At 41.1% G+C, this 21,114-nt stretch overlaps 1 protein-coding gene across 3 annotated transcripts in view; it reads right to left on the bottom strand.

The window, feature by feature from the left end:
* The window catches only part of LOC101026166 (protein tyrosine phosphatase receptor type N2), a 973,501-nt gene that overhangs the window by 607,236 nt on the left and 345,151 nt on the right, over positions 1-21,114 (bottom strand). For all 3 annotated transcript variants that reach the window (XM_021935384.2, XM_021935383.2, XM_021935385.2), the window contains one exon: positions 10,694-10,796. In XM_021935384.2, the coding sequence (XP_021791076.2) occupies positions 10,694-10,796 (103 nt within the window). The remainder of the gene's footprint in view (positions 1-10,693; positions 10,797-21,114) is intronic.

The following is a 21,114-nucleotide window of genomic DNA, read 5'->3' as shown; positions in this document are numbered from 1 at the left end:
AGGAGGGTCACTAGAGCCCAGGAACTTGAGGCTGCAGTGAGCTACAATGGTGCCGCTGTGCTCCAGCCCCAGGCAACAGAGGAAGACCTTGTTTCAAAAAAAAAAAAAACAAAAAGTGTGTGCACGTGTGTGTGCACGTGTGTGTGCGTGTGAGTTTGAGTGTGTAAATGTGTGTGTGAGGGTGTGTGTGTGAGGGGTGTGTGAGTATATGAGAATGTGTGAATGTGTGTGTTAGTGTGTGCATGTGTGCATGTGTCTGTGTGAGTGCGTGTGTGTCTGCACACACACACCATGCTTCTAATAAAATGCAAAGATTTCATAGACGTGGAGTTTAGACACAGACCAAAGAGCTTTCAATTCTGATTATTTTTAGTTTTTATAGCTAATTGAGTGCCTCATTTATGTCTATAAAAGAATAGGCATCACCATTAAAAAGATGGGCCAGTGTGGGGGCCTTGCTGCTCGGCTCTGCTGCCCACAGACAACAGCAGGGCCCTCCGTGAGCCTGCTGCCTCAGCAACGCTCCCAAATCCCCTTCCCCCTGAGAGCCATGCTCAGTGATGACCCATCACTTCAGGTCCGAATTGTGCTGCAGTGGACGGTCAGATGCCACAGGCCCCCGTGCCATGCCCCACTGCCAGCACGAGACTCAGGCCTCCCTCATAACAGGCTTTGCAGGTGCGGTCGGCTGCCATCTGCTTCTCTCAGGCCAGGGAGAAGCTAGGTTCAAGCTGAAGGCAGGCACTTTCCTGAGAGCCCAGGCACTGGCTGCCTCAGAGCCCTGGGGCATGGCTCCACCGTGGCCTTCTCAACACCTAACTCTAGATCCTTGTTAGCGAAAGAAGACAGAATTACGGCTAGTGTATGAGAGTCATGTTTAACTGACCACAGGTTGCCTCCAAGTGACCTCACACCACTTAACATATGAAATAGGAGGCTTAAATAGATACTTGCAAGTCTCCCTCCAACTCTGATGCAGGTGTTGACATGAATTCTGTTGACAGCTATGTTATCAACCTCACAATACACTTTCATCATTTTTGTTTAAACAATCAACTTCTTTAAATGTGATTTAAGTGATAGGAAAACACCATCTATCGATTGATGCAGTTGCCTTCGCGTGCTCTCTCGTGTGTTTCCATCTGGCACCTTTCCCTTCGGCCGGAATGGCAGTTTTACCAGCCCTGGCCATGGAGCTCTGCTGGGGATGACGTCCTTCTGCATCTGTATTTCTGAAACAGCCATAATTTTACCTTTGTATTTGAAGGATACTTCCATGGGATATGGAACTCTGGGTTAATTTTTTTTTCCTTTCAGTACTTTAAAAACGCTTTCCATCATCTTCTGGCATGGAGCATTCTCAAGGAAAAACCTGCAGTGGCCTTCATCATCTCATCTCTCTATGAAATGTACCTTTTTGTCCTCTGACTGCTTTTAAGGTTGGCTTTTTATCACTGGTTTTGAGAAATTTGATTACAATATTTCTTGGTCTTCATGTTTCTTTCTTAGCTCATTGAGCTTTCTGGATCTGTGAGTTTATTATTTTTATCATATTGAAACAATTTTGGTCATTATTTCTTCAAATGATTTTTCTGTTCCTGTCTCTCCCCCCTTGGGACTCCAGTTATACATATATTTGGCCTTTAGATGTGTCCCATAGCTCACTGGTGTTCTTAATTTTTTTAAATTATCCTTCCTCATTTCCTTAGTTCCTATTGCTGTTTCTTCAAGTTCACTAACATTTTCTACCACAATGTCTAACCTGCTGTTCACTCCACTCATGGTTTTTTCCTGTCTGCTACTTATTGTGTGTCAGTTCTGTGTCTACACGGATGAATTCTATGAGTTGCATTTTCCTGCTCCTTTTCATGCCAGATAATCCATGTCTATATATTCACATTGTGAATTTTACCTTATTGGGTGATGGATATTTGCATTCCCATAAATATTATTTACCCTTGCTCTGGCATTCAGTTAAGTTGCTTGGGACCAGTTCAACCCTCTTGGGTTTTACCTCTAAATCTTGTTTGGCAGAATCAGAGCAGCAATTATCTATGAGAAATTACTCCCCACTACTGAGACAAGACTCTGTGGGCACTCTAGCCAATGATCTGGGAATTATGAGGTTTGCAAGTCTGAGAGGTGTGAAGAGGCACTAGGTCACACTCTGTATGAATGTCAGGTACCGTTTGCTCTCATTTTTTGGATGGTTCTTTTCCCTCATAGACACAAGATCATCAGTCATCTACCAAATCCTCAGCAGTGACTGAAAATCTCCAGGGCTCTCTGTGCACTCTTCTCTCTTATACTCCGACCTGTGAATGCAAGCTGCCTTGGTTTCCCCAGACCTTCAGCTCTGTCTGGTCAACTCTGGCAGTCCACTGAGCACCACTGTCCCTGAGGCAGCTGGGGGCAAGTGTCATCACCACACAGCTGTGTCCCCTCCCAAAATGGCCCTCCACCATGGGGGTCTGCCTCACCCATGTTTATACCCCATCGGGGGAGGTCTGCATCCCACACTGGTCTCTAGCCCCTGAGGAGGGGTCAGGGCTCCAGAGGCCTCTGTCGTGACCACACTGAGTCCAACCTCTCCTCGGCCAAACTCATCTCTTCACTTCCCCACGACGGGTCTTCCCAAGACCCTGCACTCGGACTTCAGAACCACAGAGTCTGCCGTCCAGACAGCCAAGATGTAGCTCCCCGGGAACCCCTGGGGCCCTGCCCATGGCCAGTGAGGAACTTGGGGGACTTGACTCCAGCGCCCCCAGCGCTGCCAGCGGAAAGGCGACTTAGATTTCTCCTTGAGAAGTGCTCCAGGCCAGAAGACAATGGAAAACATTTTTAAAGTAGTGAAAGAAAAAAAATTAACCCAGAATTCTATATCCCATGAAAATATCCTTCAAATACAAAAGTAGACTTATGGCTCTCTTAGAAATATGATGCTGAAGGACATCATCCCCAGCAGAGCTCCACAACCAGGATGTCAACAGCCCAGGCACCCCAGGCAGGCACAGGAGGTAGATATAAGTCAAGGAGCACCTGTATACATATATATGTATACACATGTATGTGTGTGTGTATGTGTGCATGTATATCTCCTTTCACAGAATGTGATGCTACATTCTGAACAAAATCATATTCAGAAAAAGTCTCAGTATGTCTCCAAACACAGCGCTGTGGCATCACCCAACAGCCTGAGGGAGGTGCAGCTCAGACTCTGCAGGTGCTGAGTGAGGCAGTGTTACTGCAAATAGAACACACGCTTTGCTAAGAACAATTTCCACTTCTGGGTATCAGGAAGAAGTGTCTTCTATCCAAATATGACCATCTGGTACTTGTATATGGGTCTTTACTGTGATTTAGAAACACTTTAGGAAATACACTGGGGCTTGAGTGGATGCGGAACTCACTATAAATTTCCCACATACAGTAATGGAATAGGTTTCCAGGCACTGTTTCCATGTGGGATGTTGATTTTCAAGAACAGATCACTAACATTAGGTGTGTGATGCCTGCATGGGGCTTATTTAAAAATGCCATTTTTGCTTGATTATCTCAATTGATAAATACACCATGGTTTTATTTCTAGTGCCTTTTTGTATTACTTTGTTCCCACACTGCTGATAAAGATATACCTGAGACTGGGTAATTTATAAAGGAGAGGTTTAATTGACTCACAGTTCAGTATGGCTGGGGAGGTCTCAGGAAACTTACAATCACAGCAGAAAGGGAAGCAAACACACCCTTCTTCACAAGGTGGCAGGAGAGAGAAATGCAAGGAGCAAAGGTGAAAGAGTCCCTTATAAAACCATGAGATCTTGTGAGAACTCACTCACTATCATAAGAACTGCATGGAGATAGTCACCTCCATGATTCAATTACCTCCCACTGGGTCCCTCCCACGACACATGCAGATTATAAGAACTACAATTCAAGATGAGATTTGGGTGGGGACACAGCCCAACAATATCACTTTTCAAGTTACCCTGATACAGATGTAGTAGACATATAAATTACCAAGGCCTTCGCAGCTCTTTGCATCTCAAATCATGGCTATAGTTTCCTTGGCCATTTTTTAATCGATGAAATTTCATGTTCTGTGTTGTCAGAGTGTAATTTAACTGCAGTTAACTTACTTTTCTGGTATTTTGTCTACTTTTCTCACTAATTGCTAATCAATGCAGATGGAACCACCTCATAAATGTACCTTTAAATTGTCATATTCATCTTTGCTTTGCCTCTGCCCATGCTTGGGGACTTGTTTGTGACACTGCAATATGTCACAGCAATGAGAGTGTTTATCATTATGCTGTGTGGTGGTGTAGCAATTAACTCGCACATTGACTTTTGCTCTGTCATCCAGCTTGAAGTAGGTCAAAACTTCATACGTATGGATTTTGTACTTCAAAAAGATGAAAAATGTTTTACACTTAGTAGCTACTCCCTTCTCCACTTGCACACACTGGACTTAGGCTCACGATAATATGAGATATCCTAGATTGTCACCCAGTTTGTTAAAGGAAAAGATTCCAAATTACAGGCCCATCTTATGTTATACATCCAACCTTCATGGCCACCCAAAGTTCCCTGTGAAGTTGTCCGTGCTTACATACACAGCTGGTATTCTTTGTCCCTGTTCCTGCCTCAGGAGCCTTTAGCATGTTCCCAGGTTCTCTTTAGCCATTAGCATGTTCCCTGGTTCTCAGGTCCTCCTTGGCGCTTAGCGTGTTCTTCTCAGGTTCTGGCTTCTCAGGTCCCCCTTAGCCCTTACCATGTTCCCAGGTTCTTGGTTATCTTAGCCCTTAGCATGTTCTCAAGTCCTCAGTTCTCAGGTTCCCCTTCCTTGACTCTCTTAGCCCTTAGCATGTTCTCAGCTTCTCCTTATAGCATGTTCTCAGGTTCCTGGTGACTCCTTAGGTGCCAGCTCTGTTCCTCCCACTGGGCATTCATACTTACTGCTTTGCTGATCTTCCACACTACGTCTCTTTCGGGCTTTCTCTCTTGGGGCTTACTCTGCTTGAGGGCCCTCATGTGTGTGAAGAGAAGAACCAGCAGGAGAAATTAGCTTGTGGTAAGCCCAAAACAGGGCTGTGAATTCTGAAGACTTCATTCTAATGTCACTTTTATTTCATGAATGAGTAATTGGTTTTCGGCAAGTAACTCAATCTCCTGAGATTAACTGCCTCATGTGAAGAACACCAGCTACTATGTCACTGGCCTATTGTGGATTCCTGTTCAGCTGTGAAGCTCAGAATGCTCTGAACACACATGAACTGGAGAAATCCAGGCGACATTCTTGGTTAGTGTTGCTACCCATGCAAGAATTCAAAGGCATGGGCAGATCACGCATTCCGTCCTTCACCACCGTTTATCCAGCAAATGCTGGCCCAGGGTCTATCTGGTGGAGGGCACAGGCAGGCACTAGGGGAGCCTGGTTAGAAGCAGCTCCTGGGACTGGGGAGTGAGGACGCTGAAAGCCAACAGGGCTCCTTATCACGCAGCAGGACTCAGAACATGAGGATCCCTTTAACAAGGAATGAAACAAATCCTTTACTTTAAAATCGCTTGAAAATCTAGAGGCGAAGGCCACAAATTAAATCTAAAATAAGAAAAATTTATAAATACTAAAGAAGAGGGGAATGAGCCACAATCCACGTATGAGGAGGCAAACAAGCCACAATCCACGTATGAGAAGAAAGAGCCCCAAAGAGGAATCGGTACCCTTGCTGCGGGCCCCACCCTCCGACCTGACCCACGGGGCTTTGGAAACACCACTTGACCTTATAAAAGCCGAGTTTCAAACAGAAACAGTCCCAAAGGCCAAATTCTGAAGATAGCCATGGATTAACCAGGCAACAAAAACAAAGAGGAAGCAGGAAAGGCCCCATTCATCTAGGAAAATGGAATCCAAGACAAGCATTAAGGGAGACGCAGGCACCATTTAAACAACAATCCGCCAGTGATGGACGCCGAGGACGGGCTGACGCAGCCCCGTGTGCTAAGCAGCAGAGCCTCACAGCCTATGAAGCTAAACACGTCAACCCCCAAAGGAAAACTCACAGAAATACTGTCTTTGAGAAATTTCAGAAAGTCACAATATAAATAAGGACATGTTGATCTGAAATAATACAATTGACACATTTTTACCTAATTACACATCATATATATATATATATAAAATTATAAACTATTTGTAAAAATCTGTATCCTGCAAATAGTTAAACGAATATATTATTGAAGCGCCAACTGGAGATTAAATATGGTTCCAATTAGGCCAAAGAAATCCTCAAAATTACCAAAGAGCAAAAGTTGAACAAAGTCACATTCTGACCAAAATGCAGTAGAATTAGACACTAAGTTAAACTTTAAAAACAACACATAAATATGAAAAAGTAGAAAAGCCTACCAAACACTTATTGTTTCAAAAGGATATAAAATGACAATTACTGATAATTTAGAACAAAAGCAAGTGAGAATTCGTCAAAGTTATAGAATGATGTTAAAATTATGCTCAAAAGCAAATAATAAATTTATGTGATTTCATTATTTTTAAAAAATGAATAAAGAGCATAAATAAGTTTTACTGAAGAAGCTTAGAGAATAGCAAAAAGAAGAAAATCTGAGAGATAATTCTTTTTAAAAATTGTGTTAAAAGGGTGAACAAAAGGAATTTTTTTTTGAGCCAGGGTCTCACTGTCTCCCAGGCTAGAGTGCTGTGTGTGATCATGACTCAGGCAGCCTCAATCCCGGGCTCAGGTGATCCCTCAGCCTCCTGAGTAGCCAGGCGCCACCACACCCAGCTAAAGAAAAAGTGAGTTTACAATGGCAAGGGAATATAACTACACATGTGCTGAGTAATTTTAAAAATCATAATAGTGAGGACTAAGCTCTGATTTTTTTATCTTGCCCAAATTCCTATCTAAGAGGTCTGGGGAGTCATGCCCTACAAACCATAAATTCTCATCAGAGGGTTTTATTTGACCCTATGTATCGTGACTTACTTTTCAGTTTGACTCTGGCAGAACATTACCAGGCAAGGAAAAAAATCAAAATATTTAACCCTAAAATATATTTCCTTGCAATACTTTGAAATTGCCCTGAAAAGTCTCTTGTGGAAAAAAATCCACATTCTATAGGGATCCCCTTCCCCCTTTGTTTTCCTTTCTTCCTTTCCAGATCCCAGGAGATAAGCAACCAAGAGCTAGGCACCCTTTTAGGTCCAATAAGGAGCATCTTACAACCTGCTCTCTCTGAAGTCAGCTATCTGAGAGCTTCCTCTGCACAATAAAACTTGGTCTCCACAATCCTTTATCTTAACCTGAACATTTCCTTTATGTGGGTCCCAGGTCTTCAGATAAACTCAACCAGTTGTCAACCAGAAAATGTTTGAATTCACCTATAGCCTGGAAGCCCCAGCTTTGAGTTGTCCCTCCTTCTGAACCAAACCAATGTATTTGATTGATGTCTCACACCTCCCTAAAATCTATAAAACCAAGCCGCACCCCGAGCACCCTGGGCCCATGTGCTCAGGGCCTCCTGAGGGCTGCGTCACGGGCCATGGCCACTCATATTTGGCTCAGAATACATCTCTAAAAATATTTTACAGAGTTTGACTCTTTTCATCAACAGGAGAAGAGCATCCACTACACTGCATTACCAAATGTGGAATAGGTATTAAAGGATAGCTTTTAAATACCCCAAATCACACAACAGTGTAAGCATGTTTTACCAATAATCTTGGAAGACAATGAAAATGCCCTATAAATAAAGAGCATTCCTAAAAATTATACTAGAAAGTAGATCATTTCAATGGTAAAAGAAGTTTTCCAGAAATTTTAGGAAAAAAAGAAAAACGATCACATTTCCATGAGGATGATAATTTTGTGGGCAACTGTTGAGGAAGATGAAGGGCCACACTGTTTCTTATTCTCTCCTGGGCAGGGGATCGTGGGAACCTCCCTCAGTAGGTGTCAGAGTCGGGCACGAGGAAGGCGCCGCCATGGGACTGAGGAGGGCTTTGGGTCAGCAGGAGGGACAGCATGAGAGGTGGTGACTGTCCCAGGCAGTCATGCCTGGGCTTGGGGAAGAGCTGGGGAATGTGCCCAGACTCCTCTGCCCTCCACGCTGGGTGCAGCTTGTTCCAAACCCCATCAAAGCCAGAGCCCCAGAGGACCCGATGGAGCCTACAGGCATGAAGCCCATTGCAGGGCAGGGGAGGGAAGCGGGGAGGAAAGGAGTCTGGAGAATATCCAGCCAATGCCTCCCTAAATGGGCCTCTGTTTTGGGGGCAGGGATAATTGGTCTTGCCGGGGTTCAACACTCACAAAGAAAGAATTTGGAAATCCAACCTACAGAATGGTAAGAGCTCTCTGTTTTTATTTGCAACCATAGCTAGTGCCATCTACGTTCCAGGCTGATAAAAATATTTTTACAAAATATAATATGTGAAAAGTTACTACCCTGAAATATAAAGAATCTATAATACAAGGAACAAACAGAAATATACAAAAAGTCCTTTTTATACATGGATAAAGATATACAGTGGTGCCCACAAAGAAAATTCCACCTTTGGAATGGATTTGTGGTTTCATGCCTGTATCCCAGCACTTTGGGAGGCCAAGGTGGGTGGATCATGAGGAGTTCAGACCAGCCTGGCTAACATGGCAAAACTCCACGGTTACTAAAGACAAAATTAGCTTAGCATGGTGGCACACCTGTAGTCCCAGCCACTCAGGAGGCTGGAGGCAAATAGAACTGCTTTGAAGAGGGAGGCCAGAGAACCGAGATCACACTGCATCTGTATGATCAAGCAAGACAGAGAAAGAAAGAAAAGGAAAGGAGAGGAGAGGAGAGGAGGAATGGAAAGAAAGAGAGAGAGAGAGAGAGAGAGAAAGAAAGAAAGAAAGAAAGAAAGAAAGAAAGAAAGAAAGAAAGAAAGAAAGAAAGAAAGAAAGAAAGAAAGGAAGGAAGGAAGGAAGGAAGGAAGGAGTGGAGGAGGGAGGAAAGGGAGGGAGGGAGGAAGGAAGGAAAGAGAGAGAGAGGAGGGGAAGAGGGAAGGGGGGAGGGAGGAGGGGGAAGGAAGGAGGAAGGGAGGAAGGGAGGAAGGAAGGAAGAAAAGGAAGGTGGAGGGGAGGGAGGGAGGGAGGGAGGGAGGAAGGAAGGAAGGAAGGAAGGAAGGAAGGAAGGAAGGAAGGAAGGAAGGTTGGTTCCAAGCTCAAAGTCTATGTATTTAAAACAAAGATAACATACCATTTTTCATAATAAAACTGGCACTGTTTTAAATAATAAAAACTGGCAATTTTTTCAAACAACCACGTTTAACGTTTAGAAGGCACAATCCAGGCGCCTCTCCAGGGATGCTGCTGAGTTTGATTTCTCAGAGGCAGGTCCTCCCTGGATTCTTCTCTCGGTGGCACTCCTTTCCTCCCACGTTGGGCAGCTTCTGTTTGCCCCGTTCTGCACCCCCAGACTGAGGAGGAGCCATCCCCTGCTTGGTGCTCCCAATTCTTCAGCCCTCTGCTGCTTGCCCGTCTTGGGCCGCCCAACCCATCCCTACACTTGATGGAGTTCAAGGTCCCTGGGGCGGTGCAAGCGCCCCCAGTGGAACTTAGAGGGGAGTACGAGGAGTTTGAACACATCCAACATGAACATGGAAATTCAACACAGCTCAAGTTGAAAACATTTTGGTGGGTTTTTGTTTGGTTTCCTACAGGAAAGACTTAGAGTATAACGGCACATTCTCTTAGATAAAGGAGGTATTAAAGGTAGATACACCAGGCACGGAAGGACAAAGACGCGGCCCCTGCCCTCAGTGTGCACCGCGTGCTGGGGGTCGGTTACCAGTTCTCCACACGTTCTCACTCTTTTGATCCTGCCAGGACACTTAATTGCTTTCTGTATCAGATGGACATGGGCATGAAAGCCGCTATCTAAATTTTGTGTTACTGGAATCTTTCTGACTAAAGACTATGGCTCTAGAATAGTCTCTCTGTCAGGGAAAAATGGACTTTTCAAACTAAACCTTTAGGAAAGGTCATTTTCATGTGTTCTTTTTTTTTTTTTTTAACATGAAAAATAGCACGATGGCTCAGGAATCCAACAGTGCCAGCTTTCTTACTGTGATTTGTCTTTAAACTAATTTTTTAACCTCCCTATGTCTCAATTTCCTCACTTTCAAGAATGGGTATGACATTAGTACATGGTATGTATGACATTACCATATAGTTTATGTGACATTAGTAATTACCACATAGTTTGAGTACAAAATAAGAGAATATGGAACAATATATTTAGCTCAGTATAGGTTGCTATGCTCTGGGAAAGGACGATAAAGACTTTCACAATTTAATTCTGCTTTTTGTCTAAAGCAAAAATAATTCCTTAGAAATGGGAATTCTCAACTTATCTGCTTTTGATCAAGGCCTTGAAGATGCAGGATTTCTCTAAGAGTCTCATGGAAAAATGAAGAACCCCTGGGCATGTCTCAATGAAAATGGCACCTCACTGGAGGGTCACCCAATATCTCTCTCATGGGAACCAGCCTTTTCCTTACAGATATCCTAACTTTCCGAAACATATGCACCAGAAAGATAGTGGGTTCTTTGCTACATTAAAATAAACGAACAAATCCTAAGTGTAATGGCTATGGGCTGTGTCCCGGGAGCAAAGGGCAGTGAGCCACATCCACACTTACCTGGCTGGGCTGGACGCTTCAGGACGCCTCAGGTAGGTTTTGGGGAGGTCTGCAAGTTCCTGGTCCATCACATACTGAGTATAGTCATCCTGCCACGTGAAACCTGTGGACAAAAGTTGCAAAACCTGTGTCATCATTTTGGAAGTTTAGCCAAAGCTCTTGCTTCAGTCTCGTAAGTAGTTGCATTTCACCATCACGTTGACGGTCCCATCTGCAAAGTAAGGCTCCCTCTCACTGCAGTTTATCAAGAAGATCTTCTCCTTAAAGAAATTCCCACTTTCTGAAACTTCTAGGCCAAAAAGAAAACTGAGGCTCTGCTGCATTAATAATAATAATACAAAGACTTGGGTGAGCATGGAGAAAGATGGCCAAATAGAAGCCTCCAGTGATCATCCTCCCTATAGGAACACCAAATTGAACAACTGTCCACACAGAAAAGCACCTACATGAGAACCAAATTTCAGGTGAGTGGTCACAGTACCTGGTTTTAACTCCATATCATTGAAAGAGGCACAGAAGAAGGTAGGAAAGATTATTTGGAATTGATGATGTCACCCCTCACCCATCCCCCTGCAGTGGCTGTGTGCCCCAGAGACAGAACGCATATGCACAGTGACTGTGGGACTGTGTATTGGAACTCAGTGCTGCCCTGTCACAGTAAAAACAACACGCAGAATTCAACCAGTGCCCATGGAGGGAACATTTAGACCAGCCCTGGACAGAGGGGTGCCACCCATCCCAGTGGTCAGAATCTGAGTTCTGACCAGCCTCACCACCATGGGCTAAAGTGCTCTGGGGTCCTAAATAAACTTGAAGGCTGTCTACGATAGAAGGACTACAATTCCTGGGCAAGTCCTGGTGCTGGGCTTGGCTTGGAGCCACTGGACTTGGGGTGCACACAGCCTAGTGAGGTACCAGCCAGGGCAACTAAGGGTGCTTGTGTCACCCCTCCCTCAACCCTAGACAGCACAGCTCACAGCTCCAAAAGAGACTCCTTCCTTCCATTTGAGAAGAGAGGGAAGAGTAAAGAGGACTTGATCTTACAACTTGGATAACTGCTCAGCCAAAGTAGGACCGGGCACTGGGCAGAGTCATGAGGCCCCCATTCCAGGCCCTACTTCCCAGGTGATATCTCTAGACACACCCTGGGTCAAAGGAAAATCCACTGCCTTGAAGGGAAGGTCCTAGTACTGGAAGGATTCATCATCTCCCGACTATGGAGCCCTTGGGCCCCAAATAATCAACAGGGGCACCCAGGCAGTACCCCATGGCTTCAGGTCTGCTCCAGAACAGTCCCAGTGGCGGCGGCCACAGAGGTGCTTGTGTCACCCTCACCCGGCTCCAGGAACCTTAGGACAGAGTGAGAGAGAGACTCCGTTTGTTTGGGAGAGCGTAAGAGAAAAAAGAAGTCTGCCTGGTAATCCACAAAATTCTTCTGGATTGTACCCAAGACTACCAAGGTGGTACTTCTATGAGTCTGAAAGAGCCGTGAAATTACTGGGCTTTGAGTGCCCCCTAAAGCAGATATGGCTGCAGGGATTAAAAACTTAGATCACAACACCAAAGTCCCTTCAATTACCTGGAAAGCTTTCCCAAGAAGGATGAGTACAAACAAGCCCAGATTTTAGAGACTTCAATAAATACCTAACTCAGACACCGACAAACATCCAAGAGCATCAAGACCATCCACGAAAACATGACCTCACCAAATGAACTAAATAAGGCACCAGGGACCAATCCTGGAGAGACAGGAATAGACATGTAACCTTTCAGACAAAGAATTCAAAATAGTTGTTTAAAAAAAATTCAGTGAAATTCAAGGTAACACAGAAAAGACAAACCGAATCCTACCAGATAAACTTAACAATGAAATTGGAATAATTAAAAACAATCATGCAAATCTCTGGAGTTGAAAAATGTCACTGACCCACTGCAGAACGCCTCAGACTCTCTTGACCGCAGAGTTGACCAAGCAAGACAAAGAATTAGTGAGCTTGGGCCGGGCGCGGTGGCTCAAGCCTGTAATCCCAGCACTTTGGGAGGCCGAGACGGGCGGATCACGAGGTCAGGAGATCGAGACCATCCTGGCTAACACGGTGAAACCCCGTCTCTACTAAAAAAAATACAAAAAACTAGCCGGGCGAGGTGGCGGGCACCTGTAGTCCCAGCTACTCGGGAGGCTGAGGCAGGAGAATGGCGTAAACCCAGGAGGCGGAGCTTGCAGTGAGCTGAGATCCGGCCACTGCACTCCAGCCTGGGCCACAGAGCGAGACTCCGTCTCAAAAAAACAAAAACAAAAACAAAAACACACACACACAAAAAAAAAGAATTAGTGAGCTTGAAGACTGGCTATTTGAAAATATGCAGTCAGAGGAGACTAAAGAAAAAAGAATTTTAAAAACTGAAGCACAACTGCATTATCTAGAAAATGGCCTCAAAAAGAGAAATCTAAGATTTATCACCCTTCAACAGGAGGGAGAGAGAGAAAGAAAGGGGGAGAAGGTTTACTCGAAAGGATAATAATGAGAACTTCTCGAACCTAGAGTAAGATATCAATGTTCAAGTGTAAGAAGATTACAGAACACTAAACAGATTCAACCCAAATAAAACTACCTCAAGACATTTAATTATCAAACTCCCAAAGGTGAGGAATGAAGAAAGGATCCTAAAAGCTGCAAAAGAAAAGAAACAAAGAAAAAAACATACAATGGAGCTCCAGTACGTCTGGCAGCAGACTTTTCAGTGGAAACTTTACAGGTCAGGAAATAGTGTCATTGTTATTTAAAGTGTTAAGGGAAAGAAATCCTTTCATTCTGAAATTGTATATCCAACAAAAATGCATTTCAAATATGAAGGAAAAACACCTTCCCAGACAAACAAAAGCTGAAGGATTCCAACAACACCAGACCTGTCCTATAAGAAATGCTAAAGGGATTTCCTCAGTCTGAAATACAAGAAAGTTAGTGAGCATTAAGAAACCATCTGAAGGTACAAAACTCACTGGTAGTAGTAAGTACACAGAAAAACACAGAATATCGTGACACTGTAATCGTGGTGTGTAAACTGCTCATATCTGGAGTGAAAAGACTAAAAGATGAACTGATCAAAAATAACTCCAACAACTTTTCAGATATAAAGATATAAATAGAAACAACAAAAAGTTAAAAAGTAGGGGGATGAAGCTAAAGTGTAGAGTTTTTATTAGTTTCCTCTGTGCTGGTTTGTTAGCTTGCTTATGCAATCCATGTTAAGTTGTCATCCATTTAAAATAATGGGTTATAAGATGTTATTTGCAAGCCTTATTGTAACCTCAAATCAAAAAACATAAAACAGATACAACAAAAAGTAAAAAGTAAGAAATTAAAACATATCACCAAAGAAAATCACTTTCACTTAAAAAAAACAGTAAGGAAAGAAATAAGAAAGAGAAGACCACACAACAATCAGAAAACAAATAACAAAATGGCAAGAGTAAGTTCTTACCTATCAAACATAACTTTGAGTACACATGGACTAAACTCTCCAATCAAAAGACACAGAGCGGTTGAATGGATTTAAAAAAAAAAAAAAAAAAAGACCCAATCATCTGTTGCCTACAAGAAACACACTTTACCTATAAAGACAAACACAGACTAAAAAAATAAAGGGATGGAAAAAGATAATCCATGCACATGGAAACCAAACAAGAGCAAGAGTAGCTGTACATGTATCAGACAAAATAGATGTCAAGACAAAACTACCAAAAGAGACAAGGTCATAATGATAAAGGGGTAAATTAAGCAAGAGGACATAACAATTGTAAATATATATGTACCCAACACTGGAGCACCCAGATATATAAAACAAATTTTATTAGAGTTAAAGCAAGAGACAGACCCCAATACAATAACAGCTGAAGACTTCCACATGCCACTTTCAGCACTGGACAGAGATCATCCAGCCAGAAATTCAACAAAGATATATCAACCAAGCTGCACTATTGACCAAATGGACCTAATTGACATTTACAGAACATTTCATTCAATGGCTATGAAATCCACATTCTTCTCCTCAACACACGAATAATTCTCAAGAACAGCCCATACATTATGGCAACAAAATGCATAAAAATTCAAAAATTTTTTTGAATTCAAAAATTCAAAAACAAACTGAAATTACATCAAGTATCTTCTCTGACCACAATGGAATTAGAAATCAATAACAGGGAAAATTTTGGAAACTATACAAACACATGGAAATTAAACAATACGTTTCTGAATGACCAGTGGGTCAATGAATAAATTAAGAAGAAAATTTAGAGATTTCTTGAAACAAATAATAACACAAACACAACATACCAAAAACCTGTGGGATGCAGCAAAAGCAGTACTAAGAGGAAAGTTTATAGCTATAAACACCTACATCAAAAAAAAAAAGAGAGAAAACCCTCAATCTATTGATGCATCTTAAAGAACTAGAAAAGCAAGAGCAAACCAAACCCAAAATTAGTAAACAAAAAGAAATAATAAAGATCAGAGCAGAAATAAATGAAGTTGGAATGAAGAAAACAATACAAAAGATCAATGAAAACAAAAAGTTGGTTTTTGAAAAGATAAACGAAATTGACAAACCATTATCTAGACTAAGACAAAAGGAGAAAAGAGTCAAATAAATAAAATCAGAGATGAAAAAGAAGACATTACAACTAGTACTGCAGTAATTCAGAGGATCATTAGAGGCTACTAGGAGCAACTACATGCCAGTAAATTAGAAAACCCAGGAGAAATAGATAAATTCTTAGACACATAGAACCTACCAAGACTGAACCATGAAGAAATCCAAAACCTGAACAGATCAATAACGAATAATGAGATTGAAGCTGTAATAAAGTTTCCAAGCAAAGAAAAGCCTGGGACTTGATCACTTCGCTGCTGAATTTTACCAAATATTTAAAGAAGAACCTTACTCAAACTATTCCAGAAGATAGAGGAGGAGGAAATACCTCCAAATTCATTCCATGAAGCCAGTAATACCCTGATACCAAAACCAAAGACATATCAAAAAATAAAACTACAGGCCAATATCCCTGAGGAATATTGATGCAAAAATCGTCAACAGTCATCAAGTGTCCTGGGGACAGGACAGTCTCTTCAGTAAATGGTGCTGGGAAACTAGATAACCGCATGCAGAAGAATGAAACTGGATTCCTATCTCGTCGTATACAAAAATCACACAAACATGGATTAAAGACTAAATCTAAGACCTCAGACTATGAAACGACTACAAGAAAACATTGGGAAAACTCCCCAGGACACTGAATAGTGTAAAGATTTCTTTAGTAACACCCCATAAGCACAGGCAGCCAAAGCAACTTGAGTAATGCCCCACAAGCACAGGCAACCAAAGCAAAATTGGACAGATGGGATCACATCGAGTTAAAAAACCTCTGCACAGCAAAGGAAACAATCAACAAAGTGAAGAGACACCCACAGAATAGGAGAAAACATTTGCAAAGTATTCATCTGACAAGGGATTAATAACCAGAATATATAAAAAGCTCAACTCTGTAGAAAAAAATTTTGATAATCTAATTTAAAATGGGCAAATAGATATAGCTCTGAATAGACATTTCTCAAAAAAGACATTCAAATGGCAAACAGGTATATGAAAAGGTGCTCAACATCACTGATCATCAGATAAATGCAAATCAAAACTGCAATGAGATATCATCTCACCCCAGTTAAAATGGCTTTTGTCCAAAAGACAGGCAATAATAAATGCTGGCGAGGATATAGAGAAAAGGTAACCCTCATACACACTGCTGGTGGAATTGTAAATTAGTACAACTATTATGGAGAGCAGTGTGGAGGTTCCTTAAAAAGCAGAAAATAGAGCTATAATATAATCCAGCAATCCCACGGCTAGGTTTATATCCACGGTCAGGTTTATACCCAAAAGAAAGGTAATCAGTGTATCAAATAGATATCCACACTCCCATGTTTACTGCAGCACTGTTAACAAGAGCAGACATTTGGAAGCAACCTAAATGTCCATCAACAGACAAACGAATTTTTTAAAAATGTGGTACCTCTACAAAATGGAGTACTATTCGGCCATAAAAAGGTAAGATTCTGTCATTTGCAACAACATGGATGGAACTGAAAATCATTACGTTAAGTGAAATAAGCCAGACATAGGAAGACAAATTTTGCATGTTCTCACTGATTTGTGGGAACTAAAAATTAAAACAACTGAACTTATAAAGATAGAGAATAGAACAATGGTTACCAGAAGGAAGTAACCATTGTTACTGGGAAGGAAATTGGCAGGGGGTGGGGGGTAAGTGGGAATAGTTAATGAGTACAAAACTATAGTTAAGTAGAATGAATAAGATATGGTACTTGATAGCACAACAGGGTAACTGCAGTCAACAATAATTATTGTACATTTAAAAATAACCAAGAGTATAACTGGATTACTTGTAACATAATGAAAGGATAAATACTTTAGGTGATGAATATCCCACTTACCCTGATGTAATTATTATGATTGTATGCCTGTATCAAAATAGCCCATGTATCCCATAAATATATACACCTCTGTACCCACAAAAGTTAAAAATGAAAACAAATAGAGGGAGAGACTTAATGGGTGCTGACTATGGCTGGACAGCGAGCAGTCTTACACCAAATACAAGTTTAGTCAGAAGACAGATTTTTGTCTCCTATGAAAAATGGAGACACCTTCCATCTACATGGAAATACTGTGGTCACAGCAAAGATACTCCTCATCCACAATGAGCACACAGTACCCACCACTCACCCACTCCTCTATCTGCCCACCACTGTATCTTAGGTATTTTGTTCTTCCTAACAAAATCTTAAAAGACAGCAATTGGAATGGAATAAGGGGTACTGTTACCGTGAAAGCAATTATCATGGGGCTTAATGTACTGTATCCGGGAGCCAATTACATTATATTTATACTCAAATGTTATGACAAAGAGCTTCATAACAAGGGTGAAGTAGTTATGAAGGCAAAATCCATGTGATTACGCATTAATTACATGCACTGTGGATCACATGATAATTATGCTCAAAATTACCAAATAACTCTCAAGAATAATTATTATGCAATTTGTACATTTTAGATCTTATGGTAACACTTTAGCACTTAGAACTACCCCATGCAATTATCCATAATTATCTAATCACTAAATATCATGTAATTACAGAGATATATTTTTATGCCCTGTACAAAAACACATCACCAAAATCTTCAAATCAGGATGGCTCTGTGCTTGTGTGTATGTGTGTGTATGTGTATGTGTGTGTGTGGCATAGGAAGTCCAGAACATGATAAGAACCACATATTCTGAATAGAATTAAAAGAGCTCAGTAGATATAAGCTATCTTCATGAACACACAATTTTTTTTCACATGCAAATCTAGATTTTAACAATTTTTAAATGTTATAGATGGCAAATTAAAGCAATTGTCATATATCTAAATCTCAAAAGCCTAAATGGCATTACCCAAAGTGAAGAATGATAGGAAAATTCACTATTAGGATGGCCTCCAACTTACTCTAAGCCGCTCTAGTTGGAATGTATCACTTAGAGAATAGGTCGCTGAGAGAACAGGCCCCACACTCACTGTTACCCAATTTAGGATTAAATGTACTTAATAATAACCAAGTTTATCCCATTTGCCAAAGCAACTTAAAAACACCCACTATGAAATGTACTTTTGTTTATATAGCTATTTCTGATCCATTCTCGGGAGTATCCTCAATTGAAAGCACATTTGCAATGTTAGTATAATATCTATTATTGTGGATTTAGAAAATAAGGATATTTTAACCATGCCATTCCTAAAAAGGATTGTCTTATTATTAATATTTATCAGGAAGCAGAAAATCAATGGCACAAAAAGAACTTTCCATGAAAAAAAATCATTTATAAAATTTAAATAACTTAAATTTACAATTTTTATCTGAAAAGCATGTAAGTCTGAGTTATGTCAACTTTGGCATCTATGATAAGGGCTCAGTTCTTCCAGAACAACAGTTGGTCAACTACTCAGAATCATCTGTACTGAGCAGTCTGACAAGGGCTCAGTTCTTCCAGAACAACAGTCGGTCAACTACTCAGAATCATCTGTACTGAGCAGTCTGAGAGGACCCTGTATCCCTTAGCCCAGCCTCTCAGCCTTCCTGGAAGTCAGAAGAAACTGTGCTCTTAGATATAAAAAACAAACACAACAATGCATAGATATGGGAGTTTAAGCATCTCCTATGAACTTCTGTCTGTGGCATATCTTGGAGAAAATATAACCCTGGGAAGAAGGAATCCACTTCTAGAGATGACATACTTCTTCCCACTAAGTACAACTAGAATCTCTGAGCATACATAAAACAAGCATAAGACTTGGAAGGATGGCAATAAGAAGGAAGAGCAGAGAAGGACACAGTGGTGGATTCCCTGGGTTTTCTTTTTGTCTCATGTACCTCAGACTTGGAGTTAAAGAGGGCAGCAATCTGGAAACACCAATGTGTATACACACACACACACACACACACACACAACTAAAGCAGCCTCTCTCTAATCAAGGAGTCAGGAAAGAATCAACTCAGCAAGACAGAAAAATATTAGATATTAACAGCTCTACTCCAGCAAAACACCACAGAAAAAAGTATAGCCTCCCCCTACCCATGCCAACAAAGGCCAAGTGGGGGTCTAGACTTCCTTTTTCATGAGGCTGTAATAAGGCCTCCCCCTAGCCCTACCAGGTAGTGTCAGAGAAGGCCAAGTAGGGATCCAGAACTTTCATCTCCATTGGGTTGTAATTACCACAACCCCTACGGTGTCAGCGGAGACCATCTGGGAAGTTGAAACTTCCACCCCTCTCCCTAACCAAGCAGTAAAAAGACCCCACCCTCAGGTATCAACAGAGGCCTCCTGGGGAATCTAGACTTCCATCTCCACATGTCAGTTACAAGGAATTACCATCACCACCCCCTACCCCCAGAAGAGCAGTGTCCAAAAAGGGGCAGTTAAAATGCAAGGTTTAAATGAGATCCAGAATCATGACATAATACAAAAATGTCCAGATTTCAACAGAAAATAACTGGTCATACAAAGAACAAAGAAGATGACAAAACAAATAGAAAAGAGACAATCCACAGAAACCAACACTGGGATGACTGAGATGTTACAATTGCCTGAGAAAGATTTTAAACCAGCTATGATAAAAATGCTTCAATGAGCAATTATGAACACACTTGAAACAAATGAAAAAGTAGGATGTCTCAGAAAATAGATGATATAAATAAAAGCCAAATTGAAATATTATTACTGAAAGACACAATAATCAAAATAAAAAAACTCAGTGGATGCACATAACAGAAGGATGGAGAGACAAAGGAAAGAATCAGTGAACTGAGGATAAAACTGTAGGAATTACTCAATGTCAACAACACAGAGAAAATAGTAGAAAAAATTGATAAAGCTTCAGCAACTGCAGGGCTATAACCAAAGATATAATATTCATGCTATCAGAGTTTCAAAAAGAAGAGAGAAAGAAGACAAGATGACAGGTGTGAAAAGGTATTCAGAAAAATAATGGCTGAAAACTTCTCAATTTTGGAAGAAACATGAACCTAAAAATTTAAGAAGCTAAACATACTCCAAACAGGGTAAACCCAAATCTCCTCCAAGACACATAATAATTAAGTTTCTGAAAACCCACAAAGAAAAATCTTGACAGCAGCCAGAGAAAAATGACACCTTACCTACAAGGAAAACACAATTCAAATGACAGGGGATTTCTTATCAGAAACGATGGAGGCCACAAGGAAAGAGCACACTTTTTAAGTGCTGAAAGAAAAATATGTCAACCCAGAATCCCACAAGTCTATCAATCCAGATACCCAGTGAAGGTATCCTTCAGGAACAAGGGGGAAATAAAGATATCCCCAGATAAAGGAAAATTGTGTTTTTCACCAGACCAACTCTGAAAGAATAACTAAATTTATGTCTCTATGTAGAAGAGAAATATAAAAAAAGGAATTTTGGAGCATCAGGAAGAATGCAAGAACATGACAAACAACAACATGAGTAAGCATTCCTTCTCTTGGGTTGTATGCTTGACAGTTCAATCAAACATCATACCACTGTCTGATGTATTTTAAATGCACACAGAGGAAATATTTAAACAATTATAATATAAATGAGGGGATAAGTAAAATGTCATAAAGGAAGGAAAAGTTTCTATATTTCACCCAAACTGGTAAAATTATGACACCAGTAAACTTTAATAAGTTATGAATATGTATATGCATATTATATCTAGAACAATAACTAAAAGAAAACTATCAAAGACATACACTCAAAAACACTATAGATAAAGTGGATTTCCAAAAACATTAAAGTAACTCAAAGG

The sequence above is a fragment of the Papio anubis genome, chromosome 4, assembly GCF_008728515.1.
Source record: "Papio anubis isolate 15944 chromosome 4, Panubis1.0, whole genome shotgun sequence".
NCBI classification, from domain to species: Eukaryota; Metazoa; Chordata; class Mammalia; order Primates; family Cercopithecidae; genus Papio; species Papio anubis.
This window is presented reverse-complemented; position numbering and strand designations above follow the sequence as displayed.